The 16,797-nt window shown below is 49.0% G+C and overlaps 1 protein-coding gene across 1 annotated transcript in view; it reads right to left on the reverse strand.

Moving 5' to 3' along the window:
- The window catches only part of BMP7 (bone morphogenetic protein 7), a 96,933-nt gene that overhangs the window by 58,440 nt on the left and 21,696 nt on the right, over window positions 1-16,797 (reverse strand). The window contains exon 2 of the mRNA XM_003806158.6: window positions 664-856. Within this exon, the coding sequence (XP_003806206.1) occupies window positions 664-856 (193 nt within the window). The remainder of the gene's footprint in view (window positions 1-663; window positions 857-16,797) is intronic.

Genomic DNA, 16,797 nt, shown 5'->3' on the forward strand with positions numbered 1-16,797 from the left:
AGATGTCTGACAGCCTGCGGGGTCCAGCAACCCAGCCACTGAGTAATAGGACCTTGGTCATTTCTGCCTCGGGACTGTCTGAATAGAATGCACCTGCTAAATGTCCCAGCCCTTTTTCTTAGCCTCCTTACCTCTCACAAGACCTTGAAATTAATGGATCTCGATAAATTAAAGACTTTCAACACAAACGTTTGGTTTCTGACCTAGTGATTCTTGGAAGGCTAAGAGTTCTCTGTTTTTTTTGGTTTGGGTTTTTTTCTTCCCCTAACATTTTATTTTAGATGGCCACCTTAATTGGTTGCCTGACCGTGCACTGGGTTTCAGAGTGAGGAACGGGAGAGAGGTAGCCCTTCAAAAATGTTTCTTCCCCTTCCCCTTTTCTTCTATGTCCCTTAGCACCCAGCCAGATCTAGACTGCCTATAAAAACCCACAAGGCACCACGCATCCCTGGGCTCCCTGGCCTTCTACTATTCCTGAATTTGTTGTCGGTCATGGTTTTAAGGAAGTGACATACACCATACACCTTCTTTAGAAGGGATAATCTGGTACAGGGCCTGGCACGTGGTTGTGCCAATCTGACCCATCCTCTGGCCCTCACCACCTTCTTCCTCTGCCCCCAGAGGAAACTCAGCACCTCTCCCAGATACCCGTATAGCACCCACCTGCCCAAGTGCTCCTGGAGCACCTGATAAACGCTGATCCGGAACGTCTCATTGTCGAAGCGTTCCCGGATGTAGTCCTTGTAGATCCGGAATTCGGCTGCCGTGACAGCTTCCCCTTCTGGGATCTTGGAAAGATCAAACCGGAACTCTCGATGGTGGTAGCGTGGGTGGAAGAATTCCTTGTCATGTTCCACTGGAAGAGGAAGAGAACACACACCAACACCGACAGCTCATTAGTGTCTGGGTTTCACTCTCTGGCTCTGAGTCCAAGCATCTTGCCTAAGCTAGATGGAGGCATGCCCATTGCCAGTGACCCCAGTGACAACTGCTCCTTCCTCACCAACACACTGCAGACTGGAGGGTCACAGGCTCAGACCCCATGGTCCCCATGGTCATCCTGAACGACAAGAGCATGATTCTGCATCCAACCTGCTGGGAAAAGTAGGGCACTAACCACAGCCATCCAAGAGGTCCTGGCCAGACTCAGGTCCCAGGGGCTCAGGCCTGGGTTGGAATCTGGCCTCAGCCACTAACCAACAGAGTGGCCCTAGATAAGGTAACAGAAAACCTCTATGGAACCCAATTTCATCATCTAAAAAATGGGGATTGTAATCCTCCTTCATGGGTTATGGTCAGGGTTGAATGATCTCATTCACACAAATAGTTTAACATCTGCTAGGGTAACTGTTAGCTATTGTTGGTAAGCATAAACCTTACTGTGCCTAGTATGAGACATCTCTAGGACCAGGGGTTCTCAGCCCTGAATGCACATGAAAATCACTGTGGAAACTTTTAGAAAATATCAATGTCCTGGCCCAGATGTGGGCTGGTAAACATTTAACAACTGGCTCTCAGGGACCTGATCTGAAGCGCCTGCTGACTCCACCGTGTAAATACTGCCATCTTGGCAGATTTCAAGCTACCAACGTGAGGCTGCTGGACATGGGAAGAGAAGCACACAGTAGGCTCCAGCACACAGCTACTCTGACCCCCTCCTGAACCAAGGGAATCCATATCTCTTTAAAGCACCCCCAGATATTTCTAATGAGGTGCCAAGGTTTACAGTCATAGCAGTAGACTAACAGCACTAAAAGGAGTGAATGGCAGAGCTGGGGTGGAGGTTGAAAGTGACTCAGGACAAAATAAGGCAAAAGGCCTCCACCTTTCTCCCTTCTCCTGGCAGTGGTATTAGACTAAGATGTCATGTCCATTTCATAGATGATAAGCACCAAGATGAAAGCCCAGGAATGGTGTTTCTGGGTGGGGACCTGTGGCTCCTGTGGATCATGCCCCCTCTGGACCAACATGGAGCAGGAATGACACTGGGAGCCACAGAGTGCTGGAAGGGGCAGAATGACCACACTCAGGCCAGTGAGAAGAACCTCCAGACACCTTTCATCTGCAGGAAAATACAAGCCCATCTCCACTTCCTGTCTGGGAGTGGGGAACTGGAGAGAGAGGGAGAAAGAGCAGAACCAGTTTGGCCAGCAGATTGGTCAGAAGAAAGGAGAAATACGATCAGCAAGCTTCAGCTCTCAGGCTGGGTTATGGCTGCCTGGTTCCAAGTGGGACAGCAGGACGGGAACACCATTGAGGAAGAAGTTCACAGCACTGGCAGCCCCAAGACCCTGGCTGCGCAGCTCCATTAAAAACAATCTGGTTTAAACCTTAACAACAGTCCAAAAAGAGAGCAGGGTGAGGGCAGGAAGCATGGGGGAATTACCCGCTCAGGCTGTTCCCTCTCAGGAAGAAGGGGCAGATGAAGTCCCTGAGGCTGGGGTCTCTGGCTGGGCACAGGAGCATCCCTGTCTTCGGAGAGACCTCGGGAAGATGACCTCTGAACCACAGCTGCTAGAATGCTGGGCCATATATGGAGAGCTGGCGGGAGGGAAGGACTCTCCAGAAACCGTTCCGGGGTCCTTCCAGATGACAGCTCTGCTTGTCACAACACGCCCCTCACGCCCACAAGGAACCCTTCTCTCCTGACCCAATCTATGGGACAGGCCAGATGAATGGGAGAGAAGGCCATGGGGATGTCACCAATCCGCTTTGATTTACAGAGAAGGCAGGAGTCTCCGTAAAGGGCAGCCACTTGGGAACCAAGTGAGCCTCGGGAGGTGACCCCAGGTGGGAAGGCGGGGCAAAGGGCCTGACTGTGTCACCGTGGGACTGCCCCCGGCCAGTCCTCTGTCACCTTTCCAGCTCAGTCAACCCTCATGCCAGCCCCAAAAGGTGAGCAGCCCGAGGAAGTGAGTACAATCCCGCATAGGTAGGTGAGGCATGCACCTGAGACCCAGGAGGTGTCCAGTGACCTCCCCAGGGCCAAAGACCTGGGATTCAAGCCCAGGTCCTGCCCAAACCAGAGGCCTGAACCACCATGCATCTCTGTGGCTGCGTGAACAGCTGAAGAGCTCAACAAGAGCTGTTCCTCTGCTTGTTTGTAGAACTTTTTTTTTTTTTTTTTTTTTTGAGACAGAGTCTCGCTCTGTTGCCCAGGCTGGAGTGCAGTGGCGCGATATCGGCTCACTACAAGCTCCGCCTCCCAGGCCCACACCATTCTCCTGCCTCAGCCTCCCAAGTGGCTGGGACTACAGGCTCCCGTCACCATGCTCGGCTAATTTTTTGTATTTTTAGTAGAGATGGGATTTTCACCGTGTTAGCCAGGATGGTCTCAATCTCCTGACCTCGTGATCCACCCTCCTCGGCCTCACAAAGTGCTGGAATTACAGGCGTGAACCACCGCGCCCGGCCGTTTGCTAGAACTTTTTAACTGCACTGTTGTATACGTGTAGCGTGTGTGTAAAGCAAAGTAAACCCAGTCACGGAGATTCCTCCAGGTCAAGAGACAGAACATTACCAACCCCCTTTCCCACCCTGGACTTCTCAAACTATAGGTTAGCTTCGCCTGTTTTTGAACAGTCCCTGCAGGGCCTCATACACTATATCATCTTTTGTATCTGGCTTCTTCCATTTCACAGTGCTTGCGTAATTCATCCTCATTGTCGTATGATAGTCCATCGTTGTATTAGACCACAATCCATGTATCCATTCTACAGTTCATAGGTGTTCAGGGAGTTTCCAGATTGGGGCTCTGAAAGCAGTGCTGCTATGAACATCACAGGACACGTGTTTCATGCCTAGAAGTGGCAGTGTGCATTGCAGCTTTAATCACCCTGGAAGCTGTTCTCCCAAAGCATTGCATCTGAGAGGTTTTCATGAGTGTGCTAGGAGAGAGGTGGAAGAGGCCAGGTCTGCCCCCTGAAGGAGGTGGCACAGTCTTGGGACAACTCATGGCTTCTCCAGTGCTTTTCTCCAGGGGACCAGGAGCGGTGAAGCACAGATGAAGTCTTGTTCCAACCATCTCTGTTCTCCACTGCAGCACAGCCAGACCTCCAAAGACCAGGAAGAGCCCTTGAGTTGTGCCACGATTCAACTTTCAGCAGAGAGGGTTGCTCCCACAATCATGCACAGGTGCAAAGTCCAATGCCTTGAACACAGTGGGTCCCCAGCAAACCTCAGTTCCCTGCTTCCAGTGCTGGATGAACCCAGCTTCAGAGCAGCCCCACTAGCAGATACGCAATCAGCCTGAGCAGAGAAAGGGGCTGGGGAACATCTGAGGATGTACAACTAAGGATGGCTGAAGAGCCCGGAAGTACAAAGCGCATGTTTGCTGAGTGTTAACTCTGTGAGTCCTGCACTGAGCAAGCACTCTTTGCCATCATCTGATGGAACCCCATGAGACAGGATTGATCCCTATTTTACAGATGAGGACACTGAGGCTCAGGGAGGCCGGGTAACTTTCAAAGGTCACAAATCAGGTGAGCGGCTGAACTCCAAAGCTCACCCTCTTGACCTTCACACTCTCTAGAGCCAGGTGGCCTGAGTTTGATCTTGGCTGTGCCACTTACCAAGCTGTGTGACCTTCCCCAAGCTACTTAATCCCTGTGTGTTCCCCTCCCCCTGGAGATAGTAACAATGGCCCTTTCTCATGGAGTTGTTGGGAAGATCACAGAAGCCATTTGCTGACAGGAGAAAGCCACAGGTGAGCCACTTGAGTCTGCCATTGTTACAGGGCCTCTAAAACAATGAGCCAGAAGAATGACAATCAATGCAGAAGAAGCAACATGTGCTGTGGGCATTTACACAGTGCACTTATGATTACATTTGAAAAAAAAAAAGTGCAATAGACCGAACAATAAAGATACGTTTGAATAAGCATGACATAAACACAGGTACAATCATTAGAGTCATGCCCAATGAAGAAAGAAAACACTGACACATAATCACAAACACAAGGTTTGTTACAACAGCTGCAGGTACAACTGTTTTTAATATAGAAGATGAACTGTATCTTAACTGTTAAGGTATCAGAATTACAAGGTTCTTTTCTAAAAAGAAACTCAGGGATAAAGTGAGGAACTAAATTTCTTGCAAACATTTGTGGGCTCTTTGGTATGGCTTTCTGAGAGGATTTCCTTCATTAATTAGTTGGAGACTATGAGAAGCAGGAACGACAATGTTACTCTATTCTCCCTGAAACCCACATTGTCACATGTTCTGAAAATAATTTTGTATCCATTATCAAAGAAAGAACAGTCATGAAATACACACACACACACAAATAAGCAGTGGATAATTCAAAGTCCAAACCAAATTCCAAATCTCATCTTTCCAAGGTTTCCCTTTTCTATGGAAGCCACTCCACAGTGTGAAATCTACACCATTTCAACTCAAGTATCAAGATAATTGAATTGTTACCACTACAAGAGGTAGAAGCTTGCATGTATTTTTCAGGTGAAAATATGTCTTTATACTTTCTTCTAAAGTTACTGTATATAGTTGATTACCCAAGACTTGAGTTTTAAACTAAATGTCTAGAGTTGGCATCTCCCCATGCCCACAGAGAAAAGCTTCCTAAGGAAGCCCAGAGCCTAGGATTCCAGCTTTTCCTCCCTCTACCTCCAGTTACATCCCAGCACCCCAAGGGCTGAGAGAGCTTACAGGCATTAACAAAGGACTTTCATCTTCAAAAAAATTAAAAGGGCCTAAATCCCCAAGACCAAAAGATAAGTCCAAAGAAAATGGATTCCAGAAAACACCATCCTGACAGCAAGCAGACCCATCACTCTCCCAAAGACAAGTCCAGTGTCTTTCTTTTACAAAAACCAGAAATACCCCCAAAACCAGCCCTAAGAGGGGAAATTCTGGGCTGGAAGGTGTCAATAATGGGTTAGAGGCAGGTAGGAACAAGAAGCTGCCCACCTGGGCGCCCCCCCTTCATGATCCTCTGCCATGCCAGGGAAGACTTCTGTCCCAGATGGGAGTCACACCTGCCCCCGGCATCACTCAGGAGTACCTTGCCTCTCCCTAACATCTGGGGTTCTTCCTCCCACCTACAGTTATGAGAAATACTCAGGCAAACCCCTCACTAAGTTATAGTTGTCTGATACAAAGGGAGGGCCACAACCAAAGAAATTGGCAACCCACTCTGTAGACTTGCAAAGGGCAGCTCGTGCTTAAACAGAACCTGCAGTATTCAGAGCCATGGGACAGTATTTAACACTCTAAAAATTAGGGGTATGAACCCAAATATATGCATATGTACAGTCGTACATCATAATGCACAAAACTAAACGAACATAATACATTGTTACAAACACGAGAAAACAGATACAGAAGATATATTTCTCCTGCTTCCTGAGGGATCATTTTGTGCTGGGCATAGCTCATCAGGATGAGCAAAGTTGGGGCATGGCTCATTACAATGCACAACTGTTAAGGAGCCTTGCCCATGTCCCCCCACCCCCACTCCCATCCCTCGTGTATCTGTCTCTCTTGGAGAGTCCATCATCACTGTCCCAGTTGAGCCATGGGACTCCAAGGGAGCCACCATCTTCTTCCATGACCCTCTTCTCCCCAGTTGAGGGATGGGAGGAAGCCAGCCTTAACCTTGGCCACACATAGGCCTTCTTTTATTTTTATTGGAACCTGGTATGAAAGAGCCCCTGTTCGCTCTCCCCGCCTTGATCTCTAAGGATGTAATCCAGTGCTCTGGGAAGCCCCTTGCCAGCGCCTTGCAGGGAAGGCTGGTCTGTGAGAAAGAAGCTTCCAAGCACGGAGGACTGAGGTTGGAATTGAGGAGAGAGACCTGCTGGGTTGATCCCCTGGTCTGGTAGTCCCTGCCCTTCCTGAAGTTTGGGGTTTCAGCTCTTCCAATCTATGAGTTACGTTGAGATGCTTCAAAGAAGTCCCCTTTAAGCTAACTCTAGTCAGACTGCTGCCTGACTGCAACCAAGGCAGTTCTGAGCAAAACACACACAAGCCCAATTGTATACACACCCAGAAGTGGAAATGGATGGGCAGGAAACACTCCCAGGTAGCTGTGTTCTCTCCAGATGACCACTCACCATGAGAACTGCTTTCTTCAGACTTGGATCATTCCCAAATGTAAGGCATCCCCCTTGACTGAGCTCTGTAAGAACAGGGCCCATGACTGTCTCAGCTCTGGATCCCATGCCCTCCACAGCCTGAGGCTTAGCAGGGTCTCATAAATCTTCTGCATTGAACACATTACTCTTCACGCAATTCCTTTCTAGTTTAAGTAAACTACTTTGTTGATAACGTACACACAGTAAGGCACACAGACAAGCATTCATGAAGTGTGATGAATTTCCACAACGTGAATACACCTAGGGCAGGACACAAAACATTTATTACCAGCTCCGAAGTCGTCCTGACAGGGGTCCCTCCCAAACACCAGTCCCTCCTCCCCTAAGGCTGACTGCCTTCCTAACACCCAATACCACGGACTGGCTCTGCCTCCATGAGACCTGACTATGGAATCACAGATGTGTTCTCTTCTGTGTCTGCAGCCTTCCACAGCCTCACTCATGTGGTTCTGTGTACCAGTGGCCCATGCATTCCCACTGCTGTCTAGAACCCTATCGTATGAATAGGACACAACTCATTTTTTTATAGTCATTTGGGGAGTTTCCAGTTTGAGCCATTAGAGAGTTTACAGTTTGAGACAAGCTGTGCTGCAATGCATACTCTTGTGCATGGCTTTTGGTGAACACGTGTCCACTGGGTAAATGTCTTGAAGCAGGATTTCTGGATCAGAGGGTAGGCACGTTCAGCTTTAGTTCCACATCTGACTGTTTCCATGTCAACAATTTTGGGGAAACAGGGTATGAGGCCAAAGGAGACACAGTCCCTAAAGAGATCATTCATTTTTGTTGACTTTGGCAAATCCCAGTGCCTGTGTTCAGGTACGAGGAAGGTGGGAGGCAGCTCTGCAGGTGAGGGTTCTTCCCAGGAGAGGTGCTGAATGGACTCTTAAGGAAGAACGGAGTCCCACTAGTCCCAGAGGACAAGGAAGGGCACTGTAGGCAGAGGCAACAGCATGATCGAGGGCTCGACAGACAAGAAACAGGACATGCTGGGGAGTTTAGGTAAGAAGTTTGCTGAGAACGACAAGAAAAAAGCAACAAATTCCTCATTGGGAAAATGCTTGAATGTCAAGCTAAGGGGTTGATCATTGATGTCATCAACCATGATGGCTTGGTCCCTTGTTAGACACAAAGCAGTGCCCTGACCAGATCTATTTTAGATAGAGGACTGGTGACCCTGTGGAAAGTGGATTATAGGGAGTGAGGACAGAGGCAGGGAGTGAGGACAGAGGCAGGGAGCTCAGAGGAGGCTCTGATCAGAGATGATGCATACCCAGTACATGCACCCTCCTCCTCCCTCCTGGCACCCGAGGTAGGCATCACTAAACAATGGCAACACTCTTTTCTTAATTCTGGCACCCAGGCAGCCACTATCAATCTTGACTGGCTCAAGAGAAAAGATGTCAGCATTTTCCATCTCTTGTCAGGACCCCAGAAGTGTAATGGACCAGAAGTGCTTCTCTAGGGGAAGGAACAAGACAATTGATTAAAAGCAAGCATATGAAGAGGGGGAACTAGAGGATGCTGCCCACTGCCGGCCTGGAATGCCAGGAGGGCGATAACACCATCAGTAGATATCAGCAGAGGAGAGAGCGCTCAGGAGGTGAAGTGGTAGGGAAGAAACACGTGTGGCTGCAGACAGGTGAAACTTGAGATGACCTGCAGAATGTTCCACTGGACAGTTGGCAAGAATGCTCAAGCTGGGAGCTGTTGAATTGGGTTTATGGATAAAGTTATGCAGGAAAAATGCATTTATGATGAGAAAGACTAGCATGGCCTTGGATCAATATTTGGGGGCTACCTGGGAGGGGGAGAACGATGCCACCAGAAGGACTTGGTCCAAAGGAAGGGAAGGACCAGAGGACTGGCAGGGCAAGATGGCGCAACAGTGGCCAGATTCAGGGAAAGGGGGCAGGGAGACCCCTCTTCCAGGGACCATTCACTGGATTTGGTCACTGGTTGCTCAGAGACCTCAGGAAGCAGCTCTCATGGGGACAGCCATGCAGAAAAAAAAAAAACACCTGACGAGCAAGACTGTGGCCAGTTGCATATGAAAGATACTTGTATCCATGAAAAGGGGAACCGTCAGCCCAGGCAAAGCCGCCTTCATTTCCTCCTGAAGCCGTTCTCCCAGCCAGGGCTGGAAAGAGTTGATAAATGGATAGTAAATAATCACCCAGCAGCTCCTTCCAAAGCTTTATGGTCTTCAGAAAAAATTTGGTTAACCTTCCAGACTATGCGGTCCTCTCACTGCCCCCAAAGATGCCGCTAAACTATGAGGCAGGAACAAATATTTTATGAGCAAAGGGATGCTTTCCAGGCAAAAACCACAAGTCCAGCATTAGAATTCCATGTTCCTCACTCAGAGTCTGGTTTCTGTGAGCACAGACTAGTCCAAAGCGTTCTTCAGCTCCAGTTAGGGGCCGGGGACAGACCCCCACACCCCACTTTAATGAGGATGAGGCTCAAGGAGCTAAAAGAACGAATCGAAGTCCACATTATAACCGGAAGTCAGAACTGGGTTTTCACAGACCCGAGGACTGCTCAGGGCCCCATATCCCGGAACGTCCCCGGTACCCATTTAACTCTGAAACTACCAACCCTGGCTCGCTCTTTCCCTGGAGGGCTACAGCTCATCTGGAAGGTTCTGGCACACACCAGAACTCACTGGAGCTGACTTATCCCGGCTGCTGTTAGGAGGCAGTTTACGACCCACAGTTTCAGGGATGTGAAATTTGATGATGGCTCTTCATTCATTCATTCAAAGATTTACATGGCAAGATTAAGGAGCTTGAAAAAGCCGCCAGAGGCATGCAATAAATTGGGAATTCTGGAAAGTGGAACAGACATACCTCACTACTCTAACAGGAAAATGTTCTCTTAATAACATGAGCAGCCTGGAGAGGCCACACTGACACACACAGCTCTTGGGAGAAGGGAGGAGAATGCTCTATGCCCAGAGAAACAGAACATCGCCTAGAAGTTGACAATGATACACATTGTTCAGATAACACCTCCACTGTACTCATTCAACAAGGACTTTCTGGCTGCCCCAGCATGGACATGAGAGCCGTCAGTTGTACTGTAGAAGAGTAGTTCATAGAAGCTCACTTAGATTGCAGCCCTGACAACCTATGGAACACCTAAGCCAGGTAAACAGCCACCATTCTTTAAAAATTTTATTTTTAATTGTGGTAAAATACACAGAATATACAATTTAACATCCTAACCACTTTTACATGTACAGTTCAGTCATTTTAAACACACAGGATACCATTCTTGCACATCCAGTCTCCAGGACTTTTTTCATCTTGCAACGCCAAAACTCCGTCCCCATTAAACACTAACTCCCCTTTCTTCCTCCCTCCTCCAGCTCCAGGCTCCCACTCTTCTACTTTCTGTCTCTATGAATCTGACTGCTTTGGGCAACACCTATAAATGGAATCACACAGTATTTGTCCTTTTGTGACCGGCTTATTTCACTTAACAAAATGTCTTCAAGTTTCATCCGTGCTGTAGCCTGTCAGAATGTCCTTCCTTTTTAAGGCTGAATAATATTCCACTGCATGGATGGGCCACGTTTTGTTTATTCATCCCTGAATGGTATGCAGCTTCCACATTTTTGTGATTGCGAGTAATGCTGCTGTGACTATGGGTGTGCAAATATCTCTTGGAGACCCTGCTTTCAAATCTTTCGGGACATACCCAGAAGTGAAATCGCTGTGTCATATTGTAGCTCTATTTTCAATATTTTTGAGGAAGCACCATACTGTTTTCCATAGTGGCTACAGCATTTTACCTTCCCGCCGGCAGTCGGGAAGGGTTCCAATTTCTCCACATGTCCACCACCATTTTGATTTTCTGTTCTGTTTTGTTTTGTTTGATGGTGACTGTATTAGTCTGTTTTCATGCTGCTGACAAAGATGTACCCGAGACCAGGAAAAAAAAAAGAGGTTAAATTGGACTTAGAGTTCCACATGGCTAGGGAGGCCTCAGAATCATGGCGGGAGGCGAAAGGCACTTCTTACATGGCAGCAGCAAGAGAAAATGGGGAAGAAGCAAAGCTGAAACCCCTGATAAACCCATCAGATCTTGTGAGATTCACTATCATGAGAATAGCACAGGAAAGACCTACCCCCATGATTCAATTACCTCCCCCGAGTCCCTCCCACAACACATGGGCATTCTGGGAGATACAATTCAAGTTGAGATTTGGTGGGGACACAGCCAAACCCATTTCACCCCTGGCCCCTCCAAATCTCATATTCTCACATTTCAAAGCCACCTATGCCTTCCCAATAGTCCCCCAAATTCTTAACTCATTTCAGCATTAACTCAAAAGTCCACAGTACAAAGTCTCATCTGAGACAAAGCAAGTCCCTTCTGCCTATGAGCCTCTAAAACCAAAAGCAAGCTAGTTACTTCCTAGACACAATGGAGGTACAGGTATCAGGTAAATACGGCCATTCCAACTGGGAGAAATTGGCCAAAATAAAGGGGTTACAGGGCCCATGCAAGTTCGAAATTCAGCAGGGCTCTCAAACTTTAAAGCTCCAAAATGATCTCCTTTGACTCCAGGTCTCACATCCAGGGCACACTGATGCAAGAGGTGGCTTCCCATGGTCTTAGGCAGCTCCACCCCTGTGGCTTTGCAGGGTACAGCCTCCCTCCCAGCTGCTTTCATGGGCTGGCATTGAACGTCGAGTGACCATGGCTTTTCCAGGCACACGGTTCTGGTGTCTGGAGAACAGTGGCCCTCTTCTCACAGCTCCACTATGCTGCACCCCACTAGGGACTCTGTGTGGGAGTCCCAACTCCACATTTCCCTTCCCCACTGCCCTAGCGGAGGTTCTCCATGAGGGACCCACTCCTGCAGCAAACTTTTGTCTGGGCACCCAGGCATTTCCATACATTTTCTGAAATCTAGGTGCAGATTCCCAAACCTCAATTCTTGACTTCTGTGCACCCACAGGCTCAACACCACGTCGAAGCTGCCAAGGCTTGGGGCTTCTACCCTCTGAAATCACAGCCCAAGCTGTACATTGACCCCTTTCAGCCATGGCTTGAGTGGCTGGGACACAGGCCACCAAGTCCCTAGGGTGCACACAGCAGGGGGACCCAGAGCCTGGCCCATGAAACCACTTTTTCCTCCTGGGCCTCCAGGCCTGTGATGGGAGGGGCTGCCATGAAGGTCTCTGACATGGCCTGGAGACATTCTCCCCATGGTCTTGAGGATTAACATTAGGCTTCTTGCTGCTTATGCAAATTTCTGTAGCCAGCTTGAATTTCTCCCCAGAAAATCGATTCTTCTTTTCTATCGCATAGCCAGGCTGCAAATTTTCTGAACTTTTATGCTTTGTTTCCCTTTTAAAAGTGAATGCCTTTAACACACCCAAGTCACCTCTTGAATGCTTTGCTGCTTAGAAATTTCTTCCACCAGATACCCTAAATCGGCTCTCTCAAATTCAAAGTTCCACAAATCTCTAGGGTGGGGAAAAAATGCCATCAGGCTCTTTACTAAAACATAACAAGAGTCACCTTTGCCCCAGTTCCCAACAAGTTCCTTATCTCTATCTGAGACCACCTCAGCCTGGATTTTATTGTCCATATCACTATCAGCGTTTTGGGCAAAGCCATTCAACAAGTCTCTAGGCAATTCCAAACTTTTCCACATTTTCCTGTCTTCTTCTGAGTCTTCCAAACTGTTCCAATCTCTACCTGTTAGCCAGTTCCAAAGTCACTTCCACATTTTTGGGTATCTTCTCAGCAATGCCCCACTTTACTGGTACCAATTAATTTATTAGTCCATTTTCATGCTGCTGATAAAGACATACCCGAGACTGGGAAGAAAAAGAGGTTTAATTGGACTTACAGTTCCACATGGCTGGAGAGGCCTCAGAATCATGGCAAGAGGTGAAAGGCACTTCTTACATGACAGCAGCAAGAGAAAATGAGGAAGATGCAAAAGTGGAAACCCCTGATCAAACCATCAGATCTTGTGAGAATTAGTCATTATCACCAAAACAGCATGGGAAAGACTGGCCTCCATGATTCAATTACCTCCCCCTGGGTCCCTCCCACAACACGTGGGAATTCTGGGAGATACAATTCAAGTTGAGATTTGGTAGGGACACAGCCAAACCATATCAGTGACCATCCTGATGGCTGTGAGGTGGCAGCCAGCATTTTAGAAGCCCTCCCACTGGCCTGGCTGCCACTTCACATGTCCTGTACATCATCTCACTGAATCCTTATGAAAACCCCTCTCAGAGGCAGGGGGACACATCGTGCCCACTTTCCAGATGAGGACACTGAGGCTCAGACTGACTCTTGCCCAGGGTCACACAGCTGATCTGAATCTTTAAAGGCCCGTACTCTTCCCCACTCAGCCATACCAACTCTCTTCCTCACATGGGAGCTGCCAGTGACCTCTTAGCTGTGGCAACGATTCAATAAGGACAGCTCTGAGCTGAACCACGCTCTGCTCTTGGCACACTCGATGCACTCGCCACATAAATCTCCAAAGCTAAACTCAAAGTGAAGGTTCTGCATCCGACTCAGCTCCCTCTCAGGCTTGTAAATTTTGCTCCTGCCTAATGCCAGTCCTTGAGGGAGGGAGGCTGACAGCTTGAAGGTTTTGTAGCATTCACCCATCTCCTCATTACCCCTCCCCAGGCCCCCAGATTGGGGGGCAGGGCCCTGCCTGGCAAAGGGCACACAGGCAGCATTGTCTCCCCTGTTCCTGAACTGCTTCAACTCTCGAACTTTCCACCAAATGCTTCAGCTGCCAGCAATACCACCTGGAGTCCTACCCGCCTGGCTCTCCAAGAGGGTCTTTGGAGACACTGCCTCCTTGTTAGGTGCTGGGGGGCTGCGTCCAGAGACATGAGACCTGGAGGCGAGACCACAGGCAGGCATCTCCCTGGCCATCCTCTTGTCATGAGCCCTGAGCCTGCAGCCTGCACAGATGTTGGGGTAGGGGCCAGAGGGAATGATTGTACCACAAGATTAAACACTTCAATGTCAACATGTGTGCAGTGTTGCTTGAACAATGTTATCATTGTGAATTGAATGAACCAAAGGGTTTAGGGGATGGGGCAGGGAGAGGGAAAAAAGATGGGTTTAATTATCTCTAGAGCTGAGGCCAGTTCTTTGCCTAAAAAGACCCAGATGCCCGTAGAGCTGAAAAGAAAAATGGGCCGCAAGCACATGTTGCTCTTTCTACTATAGACCCAGGCAGCCCCCTGGCCTACGGCTTCCCACCTCCCAGAGGGAGGAACGCAGTCTCCAGGGATGTCTGGGTTCCAACCCCATCCTCAGCTCATGGAAATTGAGGGAAAAGAACCAGTGATTCTCAGCCAGAGCTGACTTTGTCCTCGCCTCACTCCCATGAAGGCACCTTGGGCATTGTCTGGAGTCATTTTTGGTTGTCATAACTTAGGAGGGGGTGCTCCTGGCATGTACTGGGTACAGACCAGGGACACCGCTAAACATTTCACAATGCTCAGGATGGTCCCCCATCCAACCCCAAATGTGACTAGTGCTGAGTTGAGAGTCCTTGATCTGGACAGACAGACAGGCAGAGCTCAAGAGGGTCAAGAAACCTGGGGTTTGGCCTCATCTGAGCTGTGAGCTGGCTGGTATAACCCCAGGCTCACTGGGCCTCAGTTTCCTCCCATAACAAAGGAAAGGACTGAATTTCTCTGAAGTCCCTTTTCTCGCCTATTAGACTGTACCATGTAAAAAGCTGCTGATACTCTACCAGTTTTGACCTGTATGCGGTTCACCCTAACACCTCGGGGCAGCTTGGAGGCTCTATCTGTGCTGTCTGGTAAAGCACACTGAGACACGTGGGGCTACTGAGCACTTGAAATGTGGCTCCCGTGACTGAGATCTGAATGTTTAATTGTATTTCATTGTAATTAATTTAAATGTAAACAGCTGCCAGGCACAGTGGCTCATGCTTGTAATCCCAGCACTTTGGGAGGGCAAGGCGGGTGGATCACTTGAGGTCAGGAGTTTGAGACCAGCCTGGCCAATATGCTGAAACATCGTCTCTACTAAAAATACAAAAATTAGCCAGGCATGGTGGCACGTGCCTGTAATCCCAGATACTCGGGAGGCTGAGGCACAAGAATCACTTGAACCCAGGAGGCGGAGGTTGCAGTGAGCCAAGATGGTGCCACTGCTCTCCAGCCTGGGCAACAGAGCAAAAATTCCATCTCAAAAAATAAAATAAAATCTAAACAGCTGTATGTGGCTCATGGCCTTCCTAGTGGACAGCCCAGATCACAGGTGTCCCCATCATTGAACAGGTGCTGTCGCCCACACTGCTTTGTAGCACCAAGGGTTTGCAGGGGGCCACTGCAAATGAGGGTCCCCGACTATGTTCTCAGAGATGTAGGAGAAAGTTTTTCTTTAAAACTGTGGGATCGGTGGCTCACGCCCATAATCCCAGCACTTTGGGAGGTCGAGGCAGGTGTATCACTTGAGTCCAGGAGACCAGCCTGGCTAACATGCCAAAACCCTGTCTCTACTAAAAATACAAAAATTAGCTAGGCGTGGTGGTGCATTCCTGTTCTCCCAGCTACTCAGGAGGCTGAGGCACAAGAATTGCTTGAACCCAGGAGGCGGAGGTTGCAGTGAGCTGAGATCGTACCACTGCACTCCTGGGTGACACAGCAAGACTCTGCCCTAAAAAAAAAATAATTAAAAAAAATAATGAAATGGCGTTCCCAGTGTGAGAAATTCAGGAATTTAACTCCTGACTTACGGGTTTGAGGCCTGGGATGGGGGCTGTTCAACAGGTACGAGGATCCTCACTCTGCTCATGGGGTCACCTAGGGAGCAAACACTCCCCACCAAGCACCTGGCGAGTGGTATCCTGCTGGTAATTGTTAGACGTGCCAAGTTCACGACCGCAGAGGCTTTGCTCCAGGCCTGCCCGGGCACCGCAGCCCCTCCCCACGGCTGAGTTGGTCTCACCCCCACTGACACTCTCCCTGGGCCTCCTTCCCTCTCAGCCCCTTTCATTTCCCTCCCGTAGCCTAACTACTGGGATTATTTTGGTGAGAGACCTGCTGACCTGTTTCTCCACTGTCCTCTCTTCTAGATTTTAACTCCAGGAAAGTAAGAACTGAGCAAAGGAGCAGGACTCAGGAGGTTTCCAGAGCAGAGCCGGGCGAGAGGGCGAGTCTCAGCTCTGCCACTTGCTGGGGCGCGTCACTCCTCTTCTGTGAAATGCAGGTGGAGCTAGTAATAGCACTGACTCCACTGGGCTGCCAGTTAAAGCCCAGGAGTAAAGTAGACCAGGCATACTCCACCTTCAGGATGCCCAGAGTCACACGCGAGCTTATTACAGCACAGGCCACTGGGCCCCACTCCCAGCATGTCTAAGGTGGGTGATCTAGGGTGGGCCCAAGAGCATGAATGTCTAACACATGCCCAGGTGATGGTGATAATGCAGGTCTAGAAACCCCACTTTGAGAACCAGAGGAAAGGAGAGTGTCCATGGAGTGCCTGGCACATGTAATAGTCTTGGAAGCTATTCGCTCTGATTGCTCTGTTGCTTAGCACTGTTCACACACCACCTCCCACGCTCACTTGCTGGGCACTCAGCAGCTTCTCCGGAGACTTAGTGAAGTGGGTTTTGAAACTCTCCCCATGAGCAAATCAGGAGGAAGAC

Source organism: Pan paniscus, chromosome 21 (assembly GCF_029289425.2).
Source record: "Pan paniscus chromosome 21, NHGRI_mPanPan1-v2.0_pri, whole genome shotgun sequence".
Lineage (NCBI taxonomy): Eukaryota > Metazoa > Chordata > Mammalia > Primates > Hominidae > Pan > Pan paniscus.